The sequence below is a fragment of the Pongo abelii genome, chromosome 7, assembly GCF_028885655.2.
Source record: "Pongo abelii isolate AG06213 chromosome 7, NHGRI_mPonAbe1-v2.0_pri, whole genome shotgun sequence".
NCBI classification, from domain to species: domain Eukaryota; kingdom Metazoa; phylum Chordata; class Mammalia; order Primates; family Hominidae; genus Pongo; species Pongo abelii.
Genome location: NC_071992.2, coordinates 148,292,169 through 148,315,455, shown reverse-complemented (window position 1 = coordinate 148,315,455; position 23,287 = coordinate 148,292,169). Strand labels below are relative to the sequence as shown.

At 39.1% G+C, this 23,287-nt stretch overlaps 1 protein-coding gene across 2 annotated transcripts in view; it reads right to left on the bottom strand.

Moving 5' to 3' along the window:
* The window catches only part of EFR3A (EFR3 homolog A), a 109,601-nt gene extending 87,357 nt beyond the window's left edge, over positions 1-22,244 (bottom strand). The window contains exon 1 of one of the 2 annotated variants that reach the window (XM_002819435.6): positions 21,984-22,244. In XM_002819435.6, coding sequence (XP_002819481.3) covers positions 21,984-21,993 — 10 coding nt within the window. In that variant the 5' untranslated portion in view covers positions 21,994-22,244. Of the gene's footprint in view, positions 1-20,985; positions 21,005-21,983 lie in introns of those variants that run through there. The other variant, XM_024251081.3, reaches the window with a different exon arrangement.
* Between the last annotated feature and the right edge of the window lie 1,043 nt (positions 22,245-23,287).

The following is a 23,287-nucleotide window of genomic DNA, read 5'->3' as shown; positions in this document are numbered from 1 at the left end:
TACACCCAAAAAAGTAATAATTTCAGTCTGTTAATTTTAACTATATAGTACATCACAGACGTTTACAAAGAAGTTAAATTTGAAATCACAGACAACACAAATGGTTTTTTAAAGTCACCATAATACATTCTGAAACTGTGTGACTAATATATTGCATTTCTTGATCAATGAATTAGCCTTTGAGACAGCAATTCATATTAATATTTGAAGTATATTGTTTATAATTTTTATAACATGAAGCTAGTCTCCTAGTCTTTTTTTTTCTAGTCTTACAACACAATAAAGCTAATAATCAACTATAACCCTATAATAGATTTTAACTATTTTATTCACTGACTGATCTGGCTTTAGCCTTGACAGTGTGATTACTGACCTTGTTGCATTTATTTTAAAACTCAAAAAAAATATAATAACATTAAAATAAAATAATCTAGCCACAATGAATACCAACATTAGCCTGGCATATTCATTACTGTATACACTAGTGTTCTGTTTTAGGCCTTAGCAAAATTTGGGAGGGGGATAATTATTTTAACAACTGTGAAGGAAAACACAGCATCAGGGACAAAGTACAGGTAGGAGATCTTTCTACTAAAACCCAATTTAAGGCAACTTTACCTAAAAGCACTGACTATACTTAATATAGCATTAACAGTTATCTTTTAAAAATTACAATCAGGTCTTCAGGGAGAGAAGACCTTATTAAAAAAAATTACTTCCCTCTGCCACAGGAAACATATTACTAAGAACTTTTTCATTCAGATTTTTGCAGAAGCCAGTATATTTGTATCATTTTTATGCTTTCGTGTTTTCATATTTAATGTCCTCAAATCAAATCAAGATAATTTCTTCATAATCATTTTTATATAATTCTCTGGATGCTCTTCATCACATATTATTGATTGGAAAGGGAGTGCAATCATTACCTGCCTGCAAGAGCTAAGTAGGTGTCTTACTGATAATTGAAGGACATTTTGCCCCACTTCACAGATTCTGCAAAAATGAACTGCTGTTGAATTTAACTAACTGCACAGATTGTGGTGTATTTGAAGGCTACTAAGAACAATTTATAATGCGTAACAAAAATCTTCATTATTTTAGTTACAAAATGCTTAGCACAGGATATATCACATAGTAAATGTTAAAATATCAGATATTACTCAAATATTTAAAGGACATCATGTGAAAAAGGGACTAGTCTGTGATATCCTCAAAGGACCAAACCTGGATGTAAATATATTCCTGAGACTCAAACCAGAGGTTAGACTAAGGAACCTCTCTAAGGTTCCTTCTATCAAGCACATGACATTCCAACTCAAATGCAAACAAACATTAACTAATTTTTGTTGAAAGTAGTATATAAGGTACTGTGGAAGATAAAGAAAAAAACCTTAATGGAAAATATTATCTAACAAGAACTTACATGCTTGAAAGGATAGAAGGACGCACCTATAAACAATATAAGTAAAATATAAGAGAAATGAGAAAAATCGAAGTCTAGAAAAGCTTCTTAGAAGATGTAAAAGACGAGCTCAGCCAAGCATGAACACGAAATGAGTAGAACAGACTATTTCTTACAGACCGGAAGATGAAAAGACTTTTCTGAGTTGGACTGATTAAGACAAGTTTCTCCTTTCAAGAAACCTGAGCTTTGAGCTAGCCTTTGAAGAAAGGAAGAAAATGAACAGAGGGAACAGAGTATTCCAGAAAGGCTGGGGGAAACAGGATGTTCTGGAGTAATAAAATGACTAACCCAGCTGAACTGCAGATTTAGCTCTGGGGCCTAGAGAAGAATCAGAAAGATAAATTAGCAGTAGCTGCACAAGCTTATAATGCCAATATATACTTCTCTGTCCTCAAAACTTTAGACAACCTTGTACATATATATGGATGTTAAGCCTGGACTTTGTAAGCACTGTAAACAACTCAAAATGTTAGAGTAGGGTAGCAGCATGATGAAAACACTGTAATTATATGATTAGTCTTTTCACGTGTCAAAGGATAAAAAAATTACTTGGTGAAAAAATTAATTATATTAACAACTATGAAGAAAAATGCCGAGTCAAGGACAAATAATTAGATATTTATTAATGTTATTTCTCAGCATATAAAAATACTGAAGGGGGTATGCAGGAATAACTCCTTTGGCATAAAATGCTAATAATCATACTTTGGTAATAAATGATCTCTATACTGGTCCTTAGTTCTCACGAGAAACAATCTAATAAGCATTCATTTTATGACCTAAGAAGTATCTAAACAGCACATCTTAGCAAGATACAGCAATTACAGTAAGTATCAGGGACTTACTGATAAGTCCCTGATACTAAGTCTCTGATACTAAGTAGCACAAGCTAAACGTCAAAAATGCCAATCACAGTGCTGTGGGCTTTTCAATTTTAATCGCTTAAAAAAAGAAACTAAATCTACCAATGCCAATTTCAAACTGTTTCATTCATCTTTGCTTAGTTCTGTTACCACTTCTTTGTAAGCCAAAGGACACTGCTTCCTACCAAAAGCTGAAGACACAGATGTTTTCGTAAGAAGAGTTCTTCTGAGTGCGCACTGGCAAATAAGGTTAAGCAGGGGATTGTGACTCAGCTAATGCTGGTTCCTAACTTTTCTCATTTTAATATTTTGATACGTTCCTTCTGAATTAACTTGCCATTCAGGTGACAAGAAAGCCTACTGAAGTTCTTCGTAAATAAAACACTTTATACTAAAACGAGATGAATCTTTAAAGTTCAAACCTAGACTCAGAATAACAACATTTTATTCTTCCTAAGAAGTCATCTGAATGTGGCATTTCCAATTTGTCAAAAAAAAAAAAAAAAAACCCTGACATTTTCCCAGATGCCTTTTTAAAGGCCGTGAAGTTTATACTGAGCAAAATGAACACATTAGAAAGAATGAGTACAAAACATTTTATTATATGTCACACAAATATTGAGAATAGAGAAAATATAGTATCCACAATTAAACAATTTAAAAGATAGTTCCTTCAATGCATACCCACAAAAACTCAAATCACTTATTTTAAAAAGTATACATGATCAATGGCTTATTTTAGCTTTATACACATACACGCCAACATATTTTAAACAGTAAAGCCACATAATACTTTGCCAAAATAACGATCTCCCAAATTTATTTATGCTTCATTGACAGGCCGGTCTTGGAGGTGAACCTATGCACAATCTCTACCTTTTCAGCATTACTTCCCAATAAAGCATAACATTTTTCAAAGCAAAACCTGTGAATACAGCTTTCAAATCAAGTCTCAAACATTTTCATTCCAATGCATGTGCTCATACCATTCATTCTGTGGAGAACATTGTTGTCTCAACAGAAAGTGTTATTAGTAATAAGCATTCAGTAGTAAGTCAATATGCATTCCAATTACAAAAAAGTTCCTGGAGATAAAATCTATTATAAGTTATAAAACAGAAAGTTCAACAACTTTAAATACAACTTATGATACTGAGTTGGTAAGAAAATAAGAAACCAAAACCAACCTAAGAATTTCCAACAAACTGCTGAAACAGAAGGACAAAGAGTGAAAACATGAAGCATGATTATGTACCTGGAAAACCAAGGCAATAGGTTAACATGCAGGAAAGCGGGAGAGTTCTCAGCTGTCACACTCAAGTACATTAATGTGTGGAAACAAGGCTGTCCATTTACTAGTCAAAATAACTGGAGAATTTAAGAGAGAAATTAACAGTAAATGTGATTTTAAGAAGCAATGGACAAGTGTTGTGGGTTGAATTATGTTCCCCAAAACAATATGTTTAAGTCCTAACCCCAGTAAAGGTTGAGTTAACCTTATCAAAAATGCTTGAGACCAGAAGTATTTCAGATTTTTAATTTTTTTTTTTAATTTAAGGGTACTTGCAGAATACATACTAGTTGAGTATCCCTAACAAAAAAATCTGACATTCAAATTGCTCCAAAGAGCATTTCTTTTGAGTGCTCAAAAAAGAGCTCAAAAGTTTCAAATTTTGGGGCATTTTAGATTTTCAGGTTAGGACTATTCAACCTATACCTGCCATTGTGACTTTATTTGGAAATGGGGTCTTTGCAGATATAATCAAGATGAGGTCATACTGGATTAGGGTAAGCCCTAAATTCAATGACCGGTATCCTTATAAGAAAAAAGAAAGATATGGATACACGCAAGAAGGCTGCATGAAGACAGCGGAAGAGATTGGAATTATTTTGCCACAAGCCAAGGAACTCCAAGGACTACAGTAAATACCAGAAGCTGGAAAAGGCAAAAAAGTATTCTTCCCTAGAGGCTTCAGAAGCATGATCCTGCCCAAACCTTGATTTTGGATTTCTGGACTCCAGAACTGTGAGAGAAAAAATATTCTGTTGTCTTAAGCCACCCAGTTTGTGCTACCTTTTAATGGTAGCCCTAGAAAACTAATACACGTAAGATTTCGTACAACATGTACACCAGTAAATTCTATATTTAGTAGATATGTACCATTCTGAAACCAGTTTAAATGCCAAAATGACTTCAGGCCAGCCTCCAGAGAATTTAACTCCTTCCTTGATATTTCAGTCACTCAAACTCAAACATTCCTCCCTCATCTCAATAGTAACATACAAAATAACTAAGACAAGGAAATAAGGAATTTTTGTTCAATTTTACCAATTTTTTTCAAGTGCCACATATACTTCACTTAAGTTTAGGTAAATGAATGTCTGGTCTCAGTAAAAGAAAAAAAGATTATACCATTAATTTACATCAAAGTTTAATAAATAAGCACAATTAAAAAAATGAAAATGTTGTAAGTAAAAGTCTGTTTCATTCTCATGTCTGATATATCTCTGTTATGGATTAAATTGTGTCCCTTCAAAATTCATATGTTAAAGTTATAATTTCCAGTGCCTCAGAAAGTGACCATATCTAGAGAGAGGGTGGTCTTTGTAGTAGTAATCAAGTTAGGATAGGGCCATTGGGGTAGGTCCTAATCCAGTATGACTAGTATTCTTATAAAAAGGAGAAATTAGAGACAGACACACATACAGTCAGAACTCCAGGTAGATGGCTATCTAAAAGCCAAGGAGATGCCTGGAACAGATCCTTCCTTCACAGCACTCACAAAGAACCCATCCTGCCAACACCTTGATTTCAGAGGTCTACCCTCCAGAATAGTGAGACAATAAATATCTGTTGTATAAATCATCCAGTTGGTTGCACTTTGTTACAGCAGCTCAGCAAACTAATACACCAAATTCTAATCCAAGTGTTTTTCAAAAGCACAAAATCTGGCTTCATGGATATTGTGAAAATACAGTGGAAAATCAGAAGACTTAACCAAATGGCAACAAGATCCAATCTACTCCAGGAATTCCCTGCTCCTATCTAACCCTCATCTACTAGTCTGATTCTTTCAAAATGTATTTAGCAAATATTTGAGTGTCCACTAAATTCTAGGTTTGGTCTTATTTAATCCTCAGAATGACCCTATGAGGTAGGTATTGATATTTACACTTTACAAATAGAGAATCAGAAAGACAATAATGTCCCCAAGACCATACAACAAGAAGCATGGAGCATGGATCTCGTTAAGGGCCTCTAAGCCTGTACTCTCAACACTTTATACACTATACTGCCTTTCTGAGAAAGTTCTTTTTGGAAAAAAAAAATCTGAACTGTCTACTTTGGAGACTAAAGCAACGTAGTCAAAACATGGTGCAGCTGCCAAAAAATTATACAATTACTGCCACTGCTCTCCAAATGTACAAAACTTAAGTCAGATGGTAGAGAATGGGGAAGCGACACCCTGCTTGAGAATCTGTCATATTACAAAACTTACCACTTCTAGAAGTTATCTTCTTTTCCTATCATAGGTTACTCTGAGCTAAAAAACGTCCCTAAGAATACAAGAACATGTGAGAAAGAAAAAGGAAGCCTTTTATCTATTAGAGGGTCTACATAAGAAGTTCCAGGTAAACTCCCTGCATACCAAGACCACAAGCAAGAGCTACAGGGAGGACTTTGCCGTCCTTGCCATATGCACATCTTAGGAAAAGGGGGAGAGAACGCTTTTACTTTACAAACTCACAGCCAAATGGCCATTGCTGCTTAGGATCTAGAATGTCTTAAAGCTTTTCCACTCACAGTGCACTGTGCACTGAAGCTTCAGCTTACAATAACAAAGCACTCCAGCACAAGTGTCCCAAAACTGACAAGGAAAATAATGGAAATATTTTTACATAATCTTTCACAAAATTCTAGCAGCAAATCCATCCCCAAGCAAAATCCAGTTTTGAAGCTAAGGTCCCTTTTTATTTTGTAAAACTAAGGTGAGAATCCTCTGCTGTACTGTAACTTCAGCATGCAGAAAAGTCCATTTACTCTTTCCTGTACATATTAAAATGCTTGTCACTATAGTAATCTGCTACTGGAAGCTTTCAGGTTTTTAAACTTAAATATAATATAGTATATATATAAAATCCAGAAATAAATGTATCTTCCTTACAATTAAAAGGTTAAAAAGAACTGGCATTTCAGAGTCTTTCGTTTTCACAAGTCTCCTAATACTTACTAAAGTGTGAGTCCTGATGAACCAAAATCTAGGGAGAAGAAAAGGTGGAGCATCTGAAAATTCACATTTGTTAAAAGTATCTGTCCAGGTGATTTCAAAGGGATTTTGTTTAATGTAAAAATCAAGTCTCTCCATACCGTTAAAACAGGTAAAATTTTTTTTTTTTTTTTTGAGACGGAGTCTTGCTCTGTCGCCCAGGCTGGAGTGCAGTGGCGCAATCTCGGCTCACTGCAAGCTCCGCCTCCTGTGTTCACGCCATTCTCCTGTCTCAGCCTCCTGAGTAGCTGGGACTATAGGTGCCCGCCACCATACCCGGCTAATTTTTGGTATTTTTAGTAGAGACGGGGTTTCACTGTGTTAGCCAGGATGGTCTCTATTTCCTGACCTCGTGATCTGCCCGCCTCGACCTCCCAAAGTGCTGGGATTACAGGCATGAGCCACTGCGCCCGGCCAAAACAGGTAAATTTTATGGTATGCAAATTCTATCTCAATAAAGCCGTTTTAAAAATCAATCATTTCCTTTGGTATACTTACTGTGACCTTAATATGCATTAGTAATACTAAGGTCACAGTTTAAAATTCTACTAGCCTATTGTCCAAAATGAAAAGCTGAATATGGGGGGGGGGGGAAGATAGGTTTGGGGCTTTCTGCAGATTTTTAGCTAAGCTTTAAAAAAAAAAAATCACTGACAAAGGACAGTGTCTGCTTAAACAAAGTAAGGCACCATAGTTTAGGAAAACCCCTAAATCAAAAAATATTAGTTTGTTACCATTATGAGCATAAAGAATCTATCACAGGTAGTGACTAGGATCTTTCTTAGCTAACCAAGTTGGTTTGAGTTACTTTAATTAAAAGTCCTCTAAGTAATTCACAAATAGGATATGAGTTATCTCAGGCAAAATTTAAAACAGCTTTAAAACCCTAACTACTTAAATTTTTTAAAAAAATTTATTTCCTCATTAGTCACAGAGCAACAAAAGTGTTAAATCTGTAGGAGTGTTTGTAACTTCCAAAATTATTTTTAGAGGAAATACATTTAATATACCAACAGCATTGATTCTTCTTATAGATTCCATAACACCCACAGCATCTATGCCATATGTTAGAGATTTTCATTTGAATTGAGATGATTACATTTTCTGATTAAACAGTAACTGAAAAGATAAGTAGCAGTCTAATTACATATCTAAATAAAATATATATTTTAAGTGATTTCTCTATCCAACATTTGAAGACAGCAACATATAACACAGGATTTGCTGAGCAGGACTAGTTAAGTAAAATGTTCAATTAAAAAATTATTCTACTAATTTAAACATTCAAAGTTCAATGCCTGATATATTCTCTCCAATCTTCCAACTAAAACCAAGAAACCCTAAACATTTTATACTCACTCTATACATGAAATTACAGTAACACAAAGTCAAAAGCCTAAGACTTCTTTAAATTTTAACCTAGTCTTTTTTGTTGTTGTTGTTGTTGAAACAGAGTCTTGCTCTGTCACCCAGGCTGGAGTGCAGTGGTGCGATCTCGGCTCATGGCAACCTCTGCCTTCCGGGTTCATGTGATTCTCCTGCTTCAGCCTCCTGAGTAGCTGGAATTGCAGGCATGCGCCACCACGCCCAGCTAATTTTTGCATTTTTAGTAGAGACGGGGTTTCACCATGTTGGTCAGGCTTGTCTCAACCTCTTGACCTCGTGATCCGGCCGCCTCTGCCTTCCAAAGTGCTAGGATTACAGGAGTGACCTCTATTCTTTTAACTTATCACAAACACACACTGCGGTCACAACATGAACAAGGTATTTTTATGTTAATCATATGCCTCTAAGAAAATCAAATCTTTTCTAATCAATATTCTTAAATGGCTCATAAACCAAAATCTGATGCTACCCTAAGAATTATGGGTATCAATGTATTACCAACTGACAAAATTACCTCAAGTTCAAAGATAAGGGTTACTACTACTGATGCATGGAAAAAAACCAAACCAACCAGTTTTTTTGTAGCATTATACACAAAGAACCTGGAATTCTGTATATATTTGTATAATTCATTTTATTACTGCAACTATAAAAATAAACTTAATTTACTCTTAGAAATTAAAAGAATCAATAGAACATTATCTCACCTCTATGCAAATACTTAAAAGTGTTTAGCAGGGTTGAATTACTGTGCAATTTTAGATGAAAATATTAAGAATGGTTGAAACAACTGCCAATTTTGGCAAAAGCAAAGCATCCAAACCACAATTATACTCAACCCTCTCTAATCTTCCCTGAACCACTGTACAAAATACTTTTAAAATTGTTAATCCCTTAATCAGCAGGTTGCTGTACTCCATCAGGACAGGCTGAACAATATTTCTATGTTGCTGAAAAGAGAGAATAGAGCCTGTTTACTGTGTCAGACCAAGTAGATGCCGAGAAACCAATGGATGGGGAGGAAAGGAGAACAGTATTCGCTGTATAAGGGGAAAGAAATCTTACTGAAAACTCCAAGAGCTGACTGATACTCTCAGGTGACAGCTCAAGTCTCTAATGTCCCCTCAGTTCCTTGTGTGAATAAGGCAGTTTCCCAGCAACTCTGCAAAAGCATTACATCTGCTGCCTGCAAATCATTCTGTTGTTTCACAAATACACATTATTATGATTCTCAAGATGGCCACGGGTTGATAAATTACTAACAGTTTAGTTCTATATTATTTATTTTAGCTTACATATGTGGAGCCACCCTAATTTCTACTTGCAAACTGCACAATTTACAGTTTACATCCTCTCACCCAATTATAATTTGACAATCACCTCCCCCAGCTAGGAAGCTGTGAAAAGACAGTTTAGGCCAGACATATAGGACAGAACTGCCACGGCTGAGACACAACAATTGTTCTTAAGTCCCAAAGCTTAAAAAAAATTGTTTCATAAATTACCTTTATTGTCATCATATCAGATCAAATTGTAAGAGACTGTCCAGTGTTTCTGCTTCTTGCTACATTGGAATATTCAAATGCTACTAAAAATAAGTGTGAGTCATTTGAGTCTTGCATAACTCTCATCCTGCAAACATTTGTTGCAATGGTATTTGTTTAAAAAATGACCCACCTGCTCCCTCTTCGGTTCCTGTGCCTCACTCCATCTTTAAATAAACATGTTCCTCAAGAGTTTGCCTTCAGCTTCTTTAGCCTCTATACAACCTATCCTTTAGTAATTTTAAGCACTATTATTCCTACAAACATAACCTGAATGTCTTTAAGGCACTATACTCATCATATCCTAAAATGGACTCATCTTCCATCTCAATTTCCCCAAACTGCTCCTCCTCCAAAAAGTCCCTATAGCAAATCAGAACCATTCACCCATATGATAAAGCCAGAAACCTGAGTAAATCCTTACTCCCCTTTCTCCCTCAATCCTTTGATCCAATTAATCCTATCAATTGTAGTTCCTCAAAAGTGTTCACATTTATTCACTGCAGTCCTTCCTACAACCACCATCCAAGTCCAAAGCCCACCAATTAGACTACTGTATTTTAATAACCTCTAACTGCTCTCCCTCCAGCCTCACTTACATGTTTACATAGCAACTTGTGTTTCTTTTATTAGTAACATCTATTACATTTCCTTGATTCACTCTATAAACATACACTGAATGTGTGCCATGGTCCAGACACTATACCAAAACTACAAACACAGCAGTAAAGGAAAGAAACCATAGGCCTTCTAAAGCTCTCTGTCTCATCAGTGTAACTACGCGCTGAGCACCTTTCTTCCCCATCAGATCAAGATCCATGAGGGCAGGGATGACACCCCTGTTGGTGTCCATATGTCCTGTTTGAGGATAGCACTGTATCCTCAGTGTCTAGCATAATAAATAACACATAGTATTCAATAAATATGTGAATAAAAGACAAAATTACCATGCGCATGTGTGCACACATACATAGCCTTAGATTCTTCACCTTCCCTAGCACTACTGTCTCACTTAAACTGCTTAATGGTTATTTCCACCTGCATAACTCATCTCAAACATTTTCCCCAATCCAGCATTTCTCCTTTGACCACTGTATCTGTAGCATACTTTAAGGCACTTGGATTTAGAAAGCTGTCCTCCACTCATCTTCCCCTTGCTCTCTTCTTCCAATCAGAGGTGCAGTCTCTCCCCTGGGCCCCCAATAGCACCATTCTAATCGTGCTTGCCATTCTCTGTGTTATAGCAATTTATACCCTTCTATAAATGAGGTAAACTTTTTGAAGCTAGGGACTGCTTTATTCACCTCTGTATTCTCCAGCCAGCAGTGCTTTACAAATGTAGGCCCAAAAATATTTGCTAAGAGAAATCCAACAGGAAAACAAGAAAAATTGAAAGAACATTTGTGATTCTAGGAATATATTGACAGAACATATGACTGAAATGACTACAAGAAGAGATTATAAAATCTCCCATCTTGGAGATCATGAGAGCAAAACAGGTGAGGCACTATCAACTAAATAGTTTTTATTTTTGCCTCTAGGTTCCCGAGCTATTGATAATAAAACAGCTTAAATTCTTGTCAGAGGGCATATTCTAATGTCTAATACCATAAACCTCAAACTTTTTACTAGTCAACACTACTGAAACCAAATGCAGAATGTCACAAATAAAAGAGATAAAAATAGAGCTGCTCCACTATTCACAATAGCAAAGACATGGAATCAACCTAAATACCTATCTATGACAGACTGGATAAAGAAAATGTGGTGTATATATACCATGGAATACTATGCAGCCATAATAAAGAAGGAGATCATGTCTTTTGTGGGAACAGATGGAGCTAGAGGCTATTATCCTTAGCAAACTGACACACGAACAGAAAACCAAACACCACGTTCTTATTTATAAGTGGTAGCCAAATGATGAGAACTCATGGACACCAAGAAGGGAACAATGGACACTGGGGCCCACTTGAGGGTGGACGGTGGGAAAAGAGAGAGGAGCAGAAAAAATAACTACTGGGTGCTAGGCTTAGTACCTGGGTGCAATAATATTACAACAATACAATAGTATTACAACAATCCCCTGTGACACGAGTTTACCTATTAACTAACCTGTAAATGTACCCATGAACCTAAAATAAAAGTTAAAAAAAAAAAAACAGCTGCTCCAGCTGAAGCTGGTCAGATAGAGAGGGCCACCTGCACAGTCTTGTTGGGATCCTTCCCATACAACAGTCCTTATTATACTCTGTGGAAGAAATTTTGAAAACTTGGCTCTAAAAGCTCAAGCTTCCCTTGGGCCACCCTCACTGACTGTATTCATCAGTGTGGGTCAGGAGCAACATGGAATCCTCAGGAACCAACAATGAGGATGCTGTGCCAGGGGAAGGAGCTTCTGCATAGGTATTAGAAATAGAACTGTCCTGGGGCAGATACCCCCATCACTGGAAGACCAAAGAAGCAAGATGGAACCAAGGGAAAAGGGGTCGTGACAAGTCACTTAAGTCTGCTTCCAATTTGAGTTGTGAAAAGAAAAGTAATTGGACCTCTGAAATTCACATACTCCAGCCCAAGCTAAGAAAACAGGAGAAGCCATAGGGACTTAGAGCCAGAATCTTAGGTGTTACACATTTCCCGGAGTGTCCTCCCTGCTGTAGATGCCCTTCTAGAGCCAGCTGCAGCAGATGGTGGGATGATAATGCAAGAACTGATAACCTGCTGATTCTAACAACATGTTCATAAAGCATTTCCACCTCTAAAGCACAGTTACGTAAATTCTATTGCATCTAAATATCCGTAGGAGATAAAATCTTCTCCAGTTAGTGGGTTAAAAAGTTAGTAAATTATTTTTAACTAAGTTAGTAAAATAAAACAATCCAAGTCAGATGTCATAAATGGGACATTCCTTTAGCCTGGCACAGTAACTTCTGCAAAGTTTATGAGATTCCAGGAAATGACAGCGCCAACCTTGGACACTTTACATTTCACTCAGCTCATCAGGAGTGAAATTCGTTTAAAGTTAACTGTAACCACAGCAAGGGAACTTGGTAGCTAATTGCCAAGAGAGCTGTTCAAAAACACCAATTAAACAACAGGGATGTGAAGAACACTTAGCATTATCCAGAAAACTACTGCAGCAGAAATACCCCGGAGTTCAGGTAATAACAATAAAAAGGTACAGCTGAATAACTCACCAACTAAGAATAAAAACAAAAATAGCATTTAGGAGGACAAAATTCCTCTTAAAGACTGTAAAGCAAATGGCTTAATGCCTAATTTAAGAACACAGAAAACTCTTCATTCAGAGGTAAAATTAAAATAAAACAAAAACTGACAAGTGTTTCCTTCCTCCATAAAAATTAGAATCACACTATCTAATAACACCTAAAGTCAGAGAGCAAGAAATACGTATGCAAAAGGGATAATATGATACCCTACATGGAAAGAAGAAAAATACTAGTTCCTGTTTGCTTTAGAATATACTTGAGAGCTGCCTCATTTCAAGAACTGAATAAACCTGGCAAATACACATGATGAGAGAATTTTGACAAGTCTGACATATTAATCATAGGAGGAACTGCCAACATTCATTTTGTGATCATACCTCCCTAGAACTGTATTCAACTCTACAACACAAGACCATTCCAAAAAAAAAAAAAAAAAAAAACAGAAAAATAAAAACCTGTCAGTTCCCAATAAACTGAACCCCCACATCATGACTCATCTCAGGTTTTCATGATTTAAACCACCACTTAATAAGGCAGAAATTATTTCCTCCTCCTCCTCCTTTCAAAAAAAAAAAAAAAATACAAGTGATAGGAAAAAAGCCCCATTCCTATTCCTGAACAACATAATCCACCAATGACTGCTCAAAGTCGTTCACAGATTTTTACATGATAGCAATCAGACAGCTAACGCACTGTTTTCCTAAGCCAGTATGATCAAAACTACTTGACCAGTAACTCAAAGTTCTTTTCTACAGGCTAAAGAAAAACCAGTTCAAAGCAGCATTTTAACATGTCATTTCAAGGTTTTGAAAAAAATTATAAAAATTTTTATAAAATGTTGAATTATAAAAATGTTGAAAAAATTATGTTGAGCTGTAAAAACATCTTAAGAATCTTCTTCTCTGATTGTACAATGCTAACTGTAGAAGGAAAACACCAATTATAGAGAAGAAAAAGGATAGATCCCCAAAAGTGAAATTACTGTCAATGGTTTAAGATTTGCGTATTTGATAATATATTGCTGTATTGCTTTCTAAAAATGCTGTACCAATTCAAACTTCTGTCTTTTCTACTGTACTTCACTGCCTCTGCATGTTAGTGCTAAGTCTTTTGGTAATCTAAGAGACCAAAAATGTACTCTAACCACATAGGATTCATAGTATTTTGCTTTCAGATTTGTACAAATGCTGTAAATAATAATTTTTTTCCTATTTGATATTAATTTTGAATCTTTCTTCATACTGTTAGCCATGGTTTCTATCATGCTTATCTCCCACCCCTTCCATGTGCCATGCAGGTCGTAGGAAGTATGTAGCTGTGAGCACACCCACCCAGGATTCAGATGAGCTGGGTTCTAGTACCACACCACTACCTAGCTGAATGGCACAGTTAACCTATTGTCGGGCCTCAGAAAACACACTCCAAAATGAAGCCCTCAAAAACAAAAGTTTTTCTATGACCTTCTCCTGCCTTCCTGTCTCTCAGTCCCATTTTCCCCTAAGGCTAGCTATAGAAACCAGAATTGCTCTTCCCCAAGGTGGGTTACAAAAACCAGAACTCTTTTTCCCCAAGCCCAGTCATAAAACTGAAAAATATTACCCTAACTTTCCCTTGGCCTTTCTGTGTAAAAACTGATCATAAAGAAATTACCTGACCTACCTTGTTTGACTGTGGGTCACAAGACCCCAAGCCAGACACGGTCCTGCCCCATACCCAGAAGGAAAGAATGCCTGCTCAGAGAATCCAAGAAAAATCTAGATGGGCCTTGCTGAGTTTCCCCACTCAGTCTGTTAACATTAGATCATTCGTATTTTGGCCAATATTTCTATATAATGTCCATACTTTGTTGAACCTAAGCATAAAAATGGGCATTTTCCCCTGTATCTTTGGGTCTTCATTCTGAAGGCTCCCGTGCATATATATGTTACATAAATTTGTGTGCCTTTTCTCCAATTAATCTGCCTTTTGTCAGCTGATTTTTCAGTGAACCTTCAGAGGGCAAAGGCGAACTTTTCCCTTGGCCCCAAAACTACTTTGGTTTCACTTTCCCCTTAATGATTGGATAAAACGGCCTTTTAAGTTCAAATTCTATTCAATTTCATTTTTTCCCTCTCTTAAAGTTCCTTCTCTGGTGATCCTGCGATTCTTAAACTAACTCTCTTCATAGATACCAATTTTAGAAAAGCCTTACTGAATATCCATCTATATATTAAATAATACCTTAAAGATTTCAGTAGGCTAACAGAGAAGGTAAGAAAAAACAAGATAATGTTAAAAGGTTAGGGGGAAAACAGACAAAAAAGTAGAAAAAAGACAAACTTATATTGGCATCATATATTTGGCAAATGATATTCTTCCACAACCTCAGTCAGGGTGCTTTTCTCAGAGAACTGCCACTGTGGTGATTCACTTCATTTTTCCATCTTAGTATGCCTTTGAATTGCTTTAAATTACATGCAAAACTTTGGGTGAGAATCTGCATTTTTCTGGGGAAGAATAATCATGGCTTTCATCAGATTCTCAAAAGGGTTCATTTAGCAAAAAGATTGAAGACTCCTTAACCTAGACAAACGACTCATGTCCTATCTTCTGGTCCACTCTTTCTTCTCTGAAGCAGTTGCGGGCCATATTGGGATTTTCTGTGCCCTTCTCTTTATTTCTGAGACTGTCTAGGACCCCTTTCCTTAAATGGTACTAATAAAAACCTCTCTACTCCCACTATAGGATGAAGATTCATTCACTGCATCCATCCCACCACAACAGAAACACTGCATATGATAACTGGATCATTCCACACCAGAGGTGAGCCATGTAATGAGCAAAATGTGCTTCCATCCTAAAAATCAGTATCTTATTTGACCCATGAAAAAAAGGGCCTCTGCCCTGCAAAACACAGAGGACTGTCTCTCCTTTTACAGAGGTGTGTGTGGGTGGGACAGTGCATGGAGTAGTGATAAATGAAAATCACTGCCCTAGAAAACCAGAGAAAGACTGGGCACAGTGGCTCACACCTTTAATTCCAGCACTTTGCGAGGCTGAGGCAGGCAGATTGCCCGAGCTCAGGAGTTCGAGACCATGCTGGGCAACATGGTGAAACCCCATCTCTACTCAAATACAAAACAATTAGCCAGGCGTGGTGGCGCACACCTGTAGTCCCAGCTACTCAGGAGGCTGAGGCAGGAGAATAGCTCGAGTCCAGGACGTGGAGGTTGCAGTGAGCCGAGATCAAACCACTGCACTCCAGCTTGGGCTACAGAGTGAGACTCCATCTCAAATTACCAGAGAAAGATGGCTGCAGCTGTTTTTGCTTCAAGTTCCCCATTCCATGTCACCTAGAGTCAGAGTCTAAGCAGACTGAGTTCCCCAGAAAGCTAGGCTTCCACCTTCTATCTGTCCAGCTACTCAGCTAGTATAGTTCTGGGAGATGCTTAGAACCATCTATCTAGAAATCCTGAGATGGAAAAGTACAGTATCAAAGGAGGGGAACCTGCCCATCCTGGCTCCCTGAAGGAAACTGACAGTCAATCCCAGACCAGGGTCCTACTGACTGGATCAAGCCTGCAAGCTACTTGGACCTCTGCACTGAGAAGGCAATGCCTAGGGAGCAGGCTGGGGACCCTGCATGGGAAAGCAGGCCAGGCTGCTGGCACAGTATGGTCTATGACATTTAAATATTTAGGCCAGTGGTTCTCAACCAGGGACAATTTTGTCCCCCAGAGGACATTTGGCAATGTCTAAGACACTTTTGGTTGTCAGAAGCTTGGGGCAGGAGGGTTACTCCTGGCTTCCAGTTCGTAGAGGCCAAGGATGATGTTTAATGTCCTACAGTGCATAGGACAGCCCCTGTCACCCCTAAACCTGTCCCAGACATCAATAGTGTAAAGACTGAAAATCCCTGATTTAAACTATGATTTGCAGACCTCCATTTGTATTCTTGTCTCAGACCTCAAATATGGTACCGACAGGCCTACGAAGAACACAATCATAAACTATACATATATATTTTTTCCTTTTTAGAGACAGGTCTTACTCTGTTGCCCAGGCTGGAGTATAGCAGTGAGACCATAGCTCATTGCAGCCTCAGCCTCCTGGGCTCAAACAATCCTCCTGCCTCAGCCTCCAAGTAGCTAGGACTACAGGCATGTACCACCATACCTGGCTAATTTTTAATTTTTCTGTAGAGGTGGGGTCTATGTTGCCCAGGCTGGTCTAGAACTCTCGGCCAAAAGCGATCCTCTCTTCTTGGCCTCCCAAAGTGCTGGGGTCACAGATGTGAGCCACTGCACCTGGCCAAATTATAAAACTTTTATAACACTATCTTTATGGGAAAAAAAGTTCCGGTAATGGTATCCAAAGAATAACTTATCTGACTCCAGTTACGATTCGATCCATTCTGCATATAGGCCAGAAGCATGTGGGGGAGCAAGGCAGATGAAGAGAGGTTGGTTAATAGGTAAATCATACAGTTAGACGGAGTAAGTTCTAATGTCTGATAACAGAGTAGGATGACTATAGTTAACAACAATGTACTGTATATTTCAAAGTAGCTAGAAGAGAGGACTTGAAATGTTCCCAACACACAGAAATGATAAACACTCAAAGTGATGGCTACCCTAAATATCCTCACCTGATTGTTACACACTGTATGAATTTAACAAAATATCACATGTACCCTACTCCATAAATGTGAAAATATTATGTATCAATTTAAAATTTTTTTAAAGATTCAATTATTAATTTATTCAGCATTTACCAAGCACCTATTATATAACCAGGCACAGTGTTAAGCAAAAGTGACAGTGTTAAATTGATGGGATCCTATTCAACTCCTGCCTGGCTCAGAGTACTATAGTATGAAAAAAGAGCTGAGACTTAAGAGGTCAGACCCATCTAGTTGCAGTAACAGCTCTACCACTTACTGTCATTAGGAATGTTACTTAACTTTTCTGAACTTCAATCTTTCTCTCTTCTAAAACAGATCAAATAGGGCCTCCCTCAAAGTGGAAGAGTTAAATAAGATAATTCAGGTAAAGCACAAAGTATACTGCCTAGCACACAATCAGTATTCAATAATTACTTCCTATTACTAATAGCAAACTGTAAGTCTTCATAAAGTAATCAATAAGTTGGAAACTGCTACTAAGCCTATAAAAAAGCCACCGTAACTGTGATTGCGAGAGCATATAAAACCCCTCAAATGGCCAGGAGCGGTGGCTCACACCTGTAATCCCAGCACTTTGGGAGGCTGAGGAGGGTGGATCACCAGGTCAGGAGATTGAGACCATCCTGGCTAACAGGGTGAAATCCCATCTCTACTAAAAATACAAAAAATTAGCCGGGCGTGGTGGCACATGCCTGTAGTCCCAGCTACTAGGGAGGCTGAGGCAGGAGAATTGCTTGAACCCGGGATTTGGAGGTTGCAGTGAGCAGAGATCTCACCACTGCACTCCAGCCTGGGCAACACAGCGAGACTCCCTCTCAAAAAAGAAAAAACAAAATAAACTAAAAAAACCCCTCAAATTCTGGCTTTCTCTTTCTCCAGTATTATCTCCTACCACCTACATAATCTTTAATGTAGCCCCATGTCCCCATGAGTGGGGACAGACTGAAAGATGAGATCTGGGCAGCAAACAGGGCAGTGTCAAGCGAAAGGTCACTGCAAAAAAGAAAATTCATCAGCTACAACTCTGGCAGGACACATAGGTGGTGGGTAGAAGGAGGGAGATGGGAGGGGAGGGGAGGGGAGAAGGAAGCAAGGGGACAATGAGGGAAGAGGGGAAGAGGGGAAAAGGGGAGAGAAAGAATGAGAATGTGAATGAACACAAAAGGCTAATAATCCAGTAATATGAAAGTGTAGGTCAAGTTTGCATGTAATGTGTCTCTAAAAGGAAAACACTTCAAACAGCACCCCTCTTTTACAATTCATTCTGCACTTCTTTCATAAAAATGAAAAAATAAGTTAAATGTAATTAGCCTCATCAAAAGAAAAACAAACATGGAGTAACCATATTATTACTACAGCCTAAGAAATTTGCCTAGACCTCAACGTCAGTACCTAAATGAGAAAAGAAAGCATTCAACACACATAATTACTGAAAGTATAGTTTAACAGCAAACAATATTTGAGAGTTTTGGTTTTCCCTAGAAAATATAGAATAACTTTTCATATAAAATAAAAGAGCACATTTTACTGGACCTGTTTTGAGGCAAGTTATCTGTGAACTCAGGAGCCATTTTCACATAAGGAGTTTACTAAAAGTTTAAGCTTGTGTCTATATAAACAAGAATCTACCTAGCATACCAGTGGGATCCACAGCTTTTCCAAAGATTTCTGTGACAGGATGGAAGCAAATGCACTCTCGTAAGTTCACAGAACGATTTAAGTTTTGACCAAGCTTACATTTGTCTTAATGTAACTCAAGGGGAAAAAAAGGCTAAACTATTATCAATTTAGTGCTAGAGAAAAATTTATGTTACTATGCTCACTGTGGTTACTGATTACAGGGGCCAGTTCTGTGTTCACGTCATGGTTTTACTCCATGGAAACTCACAGAAGGCTCAGTTTCCCGATACACAACATAAAATGATTAAGAAGCTTTAACAGTCGTTCCAACTCAAATTCCGATTCAGAGTTTGAAAATCTTTAAAATAAAATGCTTCTTAATGGTCCTTTGAATGGAGAATGAAATAAAGGCCTCCAGAAAAATGATGTGTCAAATTATAGGTTTACAGGTTTGAAACAGCATTCAGCAGCATAGTCTTGAAATCTGTGCGTAAGGATTGTTTCAGACTACAGGCTTGTAACACGACCACAAAATTGTTTCTGTGTCCTGGCAGTTTCCTGTCAGGCATCCTTCCAGGTGGTTGCTTTCTCAAAGAGTCTATGAATCTCCAAAATAATTCTAGTGAAGTGGCTGTTAATATTCACGAGATATATCATTGCTTAGCCAGTGGGGTTACTGCATGCTTCACTGGATTCTAGTTATTAACAACAGTTTCGATGAGTACCAATATTCCAAATAAGCAACAAAATAGCAAGAGTAGAATAATTCTATGACTTACAGCAAGGGTTACTCTCAGAATTGTAGAGTCTGAGAGACCATAGTGATCACCTCCAACCCTTTGATTTTAATTAAAACTCGTACGGATTAACTGGCTTGGGCTTATCACTGAGCCTCTCAACAATTTAACATTAAAACAACCAATAAAACAAAAACACTTAGCTTATCTGAGCACAGTTTTCCTCCTAAGAGCTGTGAACTTCCTCCTAAATTCCTACAGAGAATAACAATTTTGCCATCTCTGTGTTGGATATATATTCTACAAACAGAATTTCAAATAAATATTATTGTCCACTGCACTATCCCAGCAATTTTGGCAGCTGTGACTGCCAAAGGAGAGAAAAGGCAAATATGAACACTACTCACCTCACACTGGTACCCCCAATCAATCCACAGCACACTTTTATTCAGTCATAAAAAATGTACCATGACAAATATTAACAATGACAGATAAAACAAACATTTCACTTGTCTTCCAGTCAGGGTGTGAAATCTGCATTCTTAACTATGTAAACTCCACTATGGCCCATCCTGAAATCATTTTGCAGAATAAACTAAACATCTGAAAAGAAACGAGTTTACTATATCCACTCTGTGAAGCTAGATAACTCTAGAACATAACTAAAAATTTTATTTCACAGGATAATTTTGGCATGTTACCAATAAATTCTACTTGAAGCCTCAACTTTCAATAGGTGCTTACCTCCTCCCCTTTGGTTTCTCAGAAAATAAAAGATTAGCATAGTGCTAGTCTGAAATAGTCACTGAATAATGTGAACATGAATTTAGAAGTAATAAACTGGCAATAACAATGAAGATGATTGTAAATGATATTCCTCCAGCCAAAAGGAATAAAACAGAAATTTAAACTGGACATATTTACTGGATGCGAAGTCCAAGAACGTGAGTTAAGGACACACAGTAGTGTGTGAAGAAAACAAAATCCACAGTACCCACACATGTATGAGGAGTTAAAAGTAATCTCTACATCAGGACTACGTAAAGATTTGCCACCGGAAAATCTTTAAATCTCAAGAAGATATTTAAATATCTTTAATATCAATTTAAATTTAATATCCTTAAATATCAGGAAAATATCAATCTTTCTAATATCAAGAAATAACTCATCTTTTCCCACCACTAGACGAAACGTGCATTGGAGACTGACCTGGAAATTCAGCGTCCCAGGTGGCTACAAAAACAAAGACAACTAGTAGTTATGAATTCTAGGAAATATATTCACAAGTGTGTAAAGATTCTACGGTATTGAACACTTAGTCAAAAGAGTCCTACTTGAATTCTCAAATCAATGACCAAGTAGCTTCCTCTCTACCCAAGACCAGGAGCTTCCCTAGTTTGCACATATCCATATTGACCAGTGGCTATAAAGTCACACTGCGATTATCTGGGTCATTTTAAAATAGGTCATTAGTAGTACTTGTAGTATCGCGTCTGTCTAAAAATCCTCCAACACCGAGTGACTTTTAAACTTTGGGGTGCCTTGGTAACCCCAGGGATGCTTATTAGACATGCAGACTCCGGGGCCCAAGCTCCAGACTCTAATTCCATGGGACTAGGGAGGGTCCCGAAACCGGCATTTTTAATCATCCGCCCGGGTGAATCCGAAGCCACAGTCGAGGTGCCTCTGCCTAACAAGCTCCACAGAAAGCGCCGACTTCAGCCGCCCCGGCCGCGTTACGGACGCCGAGTTAGGCTGTCGGGGGTCTGTCTGGCGGCCGCGGGAAGGGACTCGGGGCCGACGCGTCCACTAGCGACGTCCGGCCCCTGAGGTGAGAAGAGACTGACAATGGCACCGCAGTTATTTTCAATATTTCCATAAAGTCCCACGAAGCCGTGTGGCCGTGGGAAAAGGGCTTTAACTTTGAAATCCCACGGGTCTAGGTTACCACCAGCTCTGCCGCCTCCTAACAGCGCGTCCCAGCAGTTCCCTTAACGTTCGGGCCTCAGTTTCCCGATCCGTGCAACGGGCTCACGCCATCCCCGGAAGGCTAAGCCGAAACGAAACTAACTCCACCGCTCGCAGGCACTTCCTGGCTCTGCTCAGCGCGGCCCAGCCTCCCCAGCCGCCCGGGAGGACTACCCGGCCCAAGCGCGTCGCGCAGGCAGCCGCCTCCCAACGCCCCCGGCCCTCGGCCGGCCACTCACGGGTAGGCATGGCGACCTCGACCGCGCTCGCACCAAGGCTCAGCGGGGCCGCGCAGGGAGCGCCGACGGCACCATGACGGCCGGTGCCGGGCCGCGGAGGCCGGGACGAGGCGAAGGGCGAAGGGCGAAGGGCGAAGGGTGGAGGGAGCGGACGCGGACCCCGCGGTCACGCAACCAAGCGGGCGACTGCTACCGCCACCAGCCCACTCCCCGCCGGGCGGCGCGACGGACGACCCACGCCCGTTACGTCAGCGCGCCGCCGCCGTCCCGGCCCCGCCCCCGCGGATGGCCAGGCTCGGCCCAGGATCCCTTGTCGAGCGGGTGGAATGGGTGTCTGGGGACAGCCACGTAGAACAACTTCGGGTGCCTTCTATTTTCAAAGCCTGGTGACCTGCGTGGCATTCGTTTTCCTTGATCTCTATTTGGAGTGCATCACTTTACGTTTGTGAGGATGATGGCTTTGAGCGCATGGAGTACTTGTGGGCTTTTTCTTTTGCAATCAGTTTAACTTGCAGTGCGTTTTGCGTGCTCTGAAAGCATGGTTTATTTGAGATGCACTAAGGTCATTTGGGGTGATGGCTGCTCATTTTTTGAGAGGGCAGAAAATGTAATTTCCTTTTGCTCTTGTGACTTTCAGAGCGACCTTATCCCTCAGGAGTTAGTCTCCTCTGGAGAGGGCAGCTCTGTGCACTTGGCTGAGCTACTCTTCTTGACTCTGGGTGTCATTAATAATTGAGGTATCTAATAGTCACGAAGCTGAGCAGACACCAGGAGCCAGAGAGCTGAGCAACGCACCTACACTATGCTAGGCGCCGTGGGCTGCGGACAGCCCATATGGAGATATAAAAGCCAACCGCAGAGGTTTAACACAGCCTTCTTCACAGGGGGTCAAAGTGGTCCAGGATCCTTTTGTGCTTGGATCCCCTGGGGACTTGTTGAAAAGCAGATTCCTCGGTGCTGAGCCAAACCTACGAACACATATACAGATGATTTAAATACAATGTTAATATTGAGAACCTTTGTCCTAAAAAGTAGGGCTAACCTTCTGATTAAGAAATGCTATTGTGCAGTATTGGGAGGAGAAGATGAAGAACATGAAGATCAGAGCCAGGAAGCGCTGAGGAGAAATTAGTCTTGGCTTGAGGTGGACTTGAAAGAAAGCAGAATTTGAATTAGCAAAGCCTAAGGGAGCCCTGAAAGAGGCTGGGGAGAGGATGAAGGGTAATTTAGAGTGAGTCATGGCAGCTGGGAAGAGGAGAGTGTGTACTGTACCTATAAAACAGACTGTCCAGCCGGGCACGGTG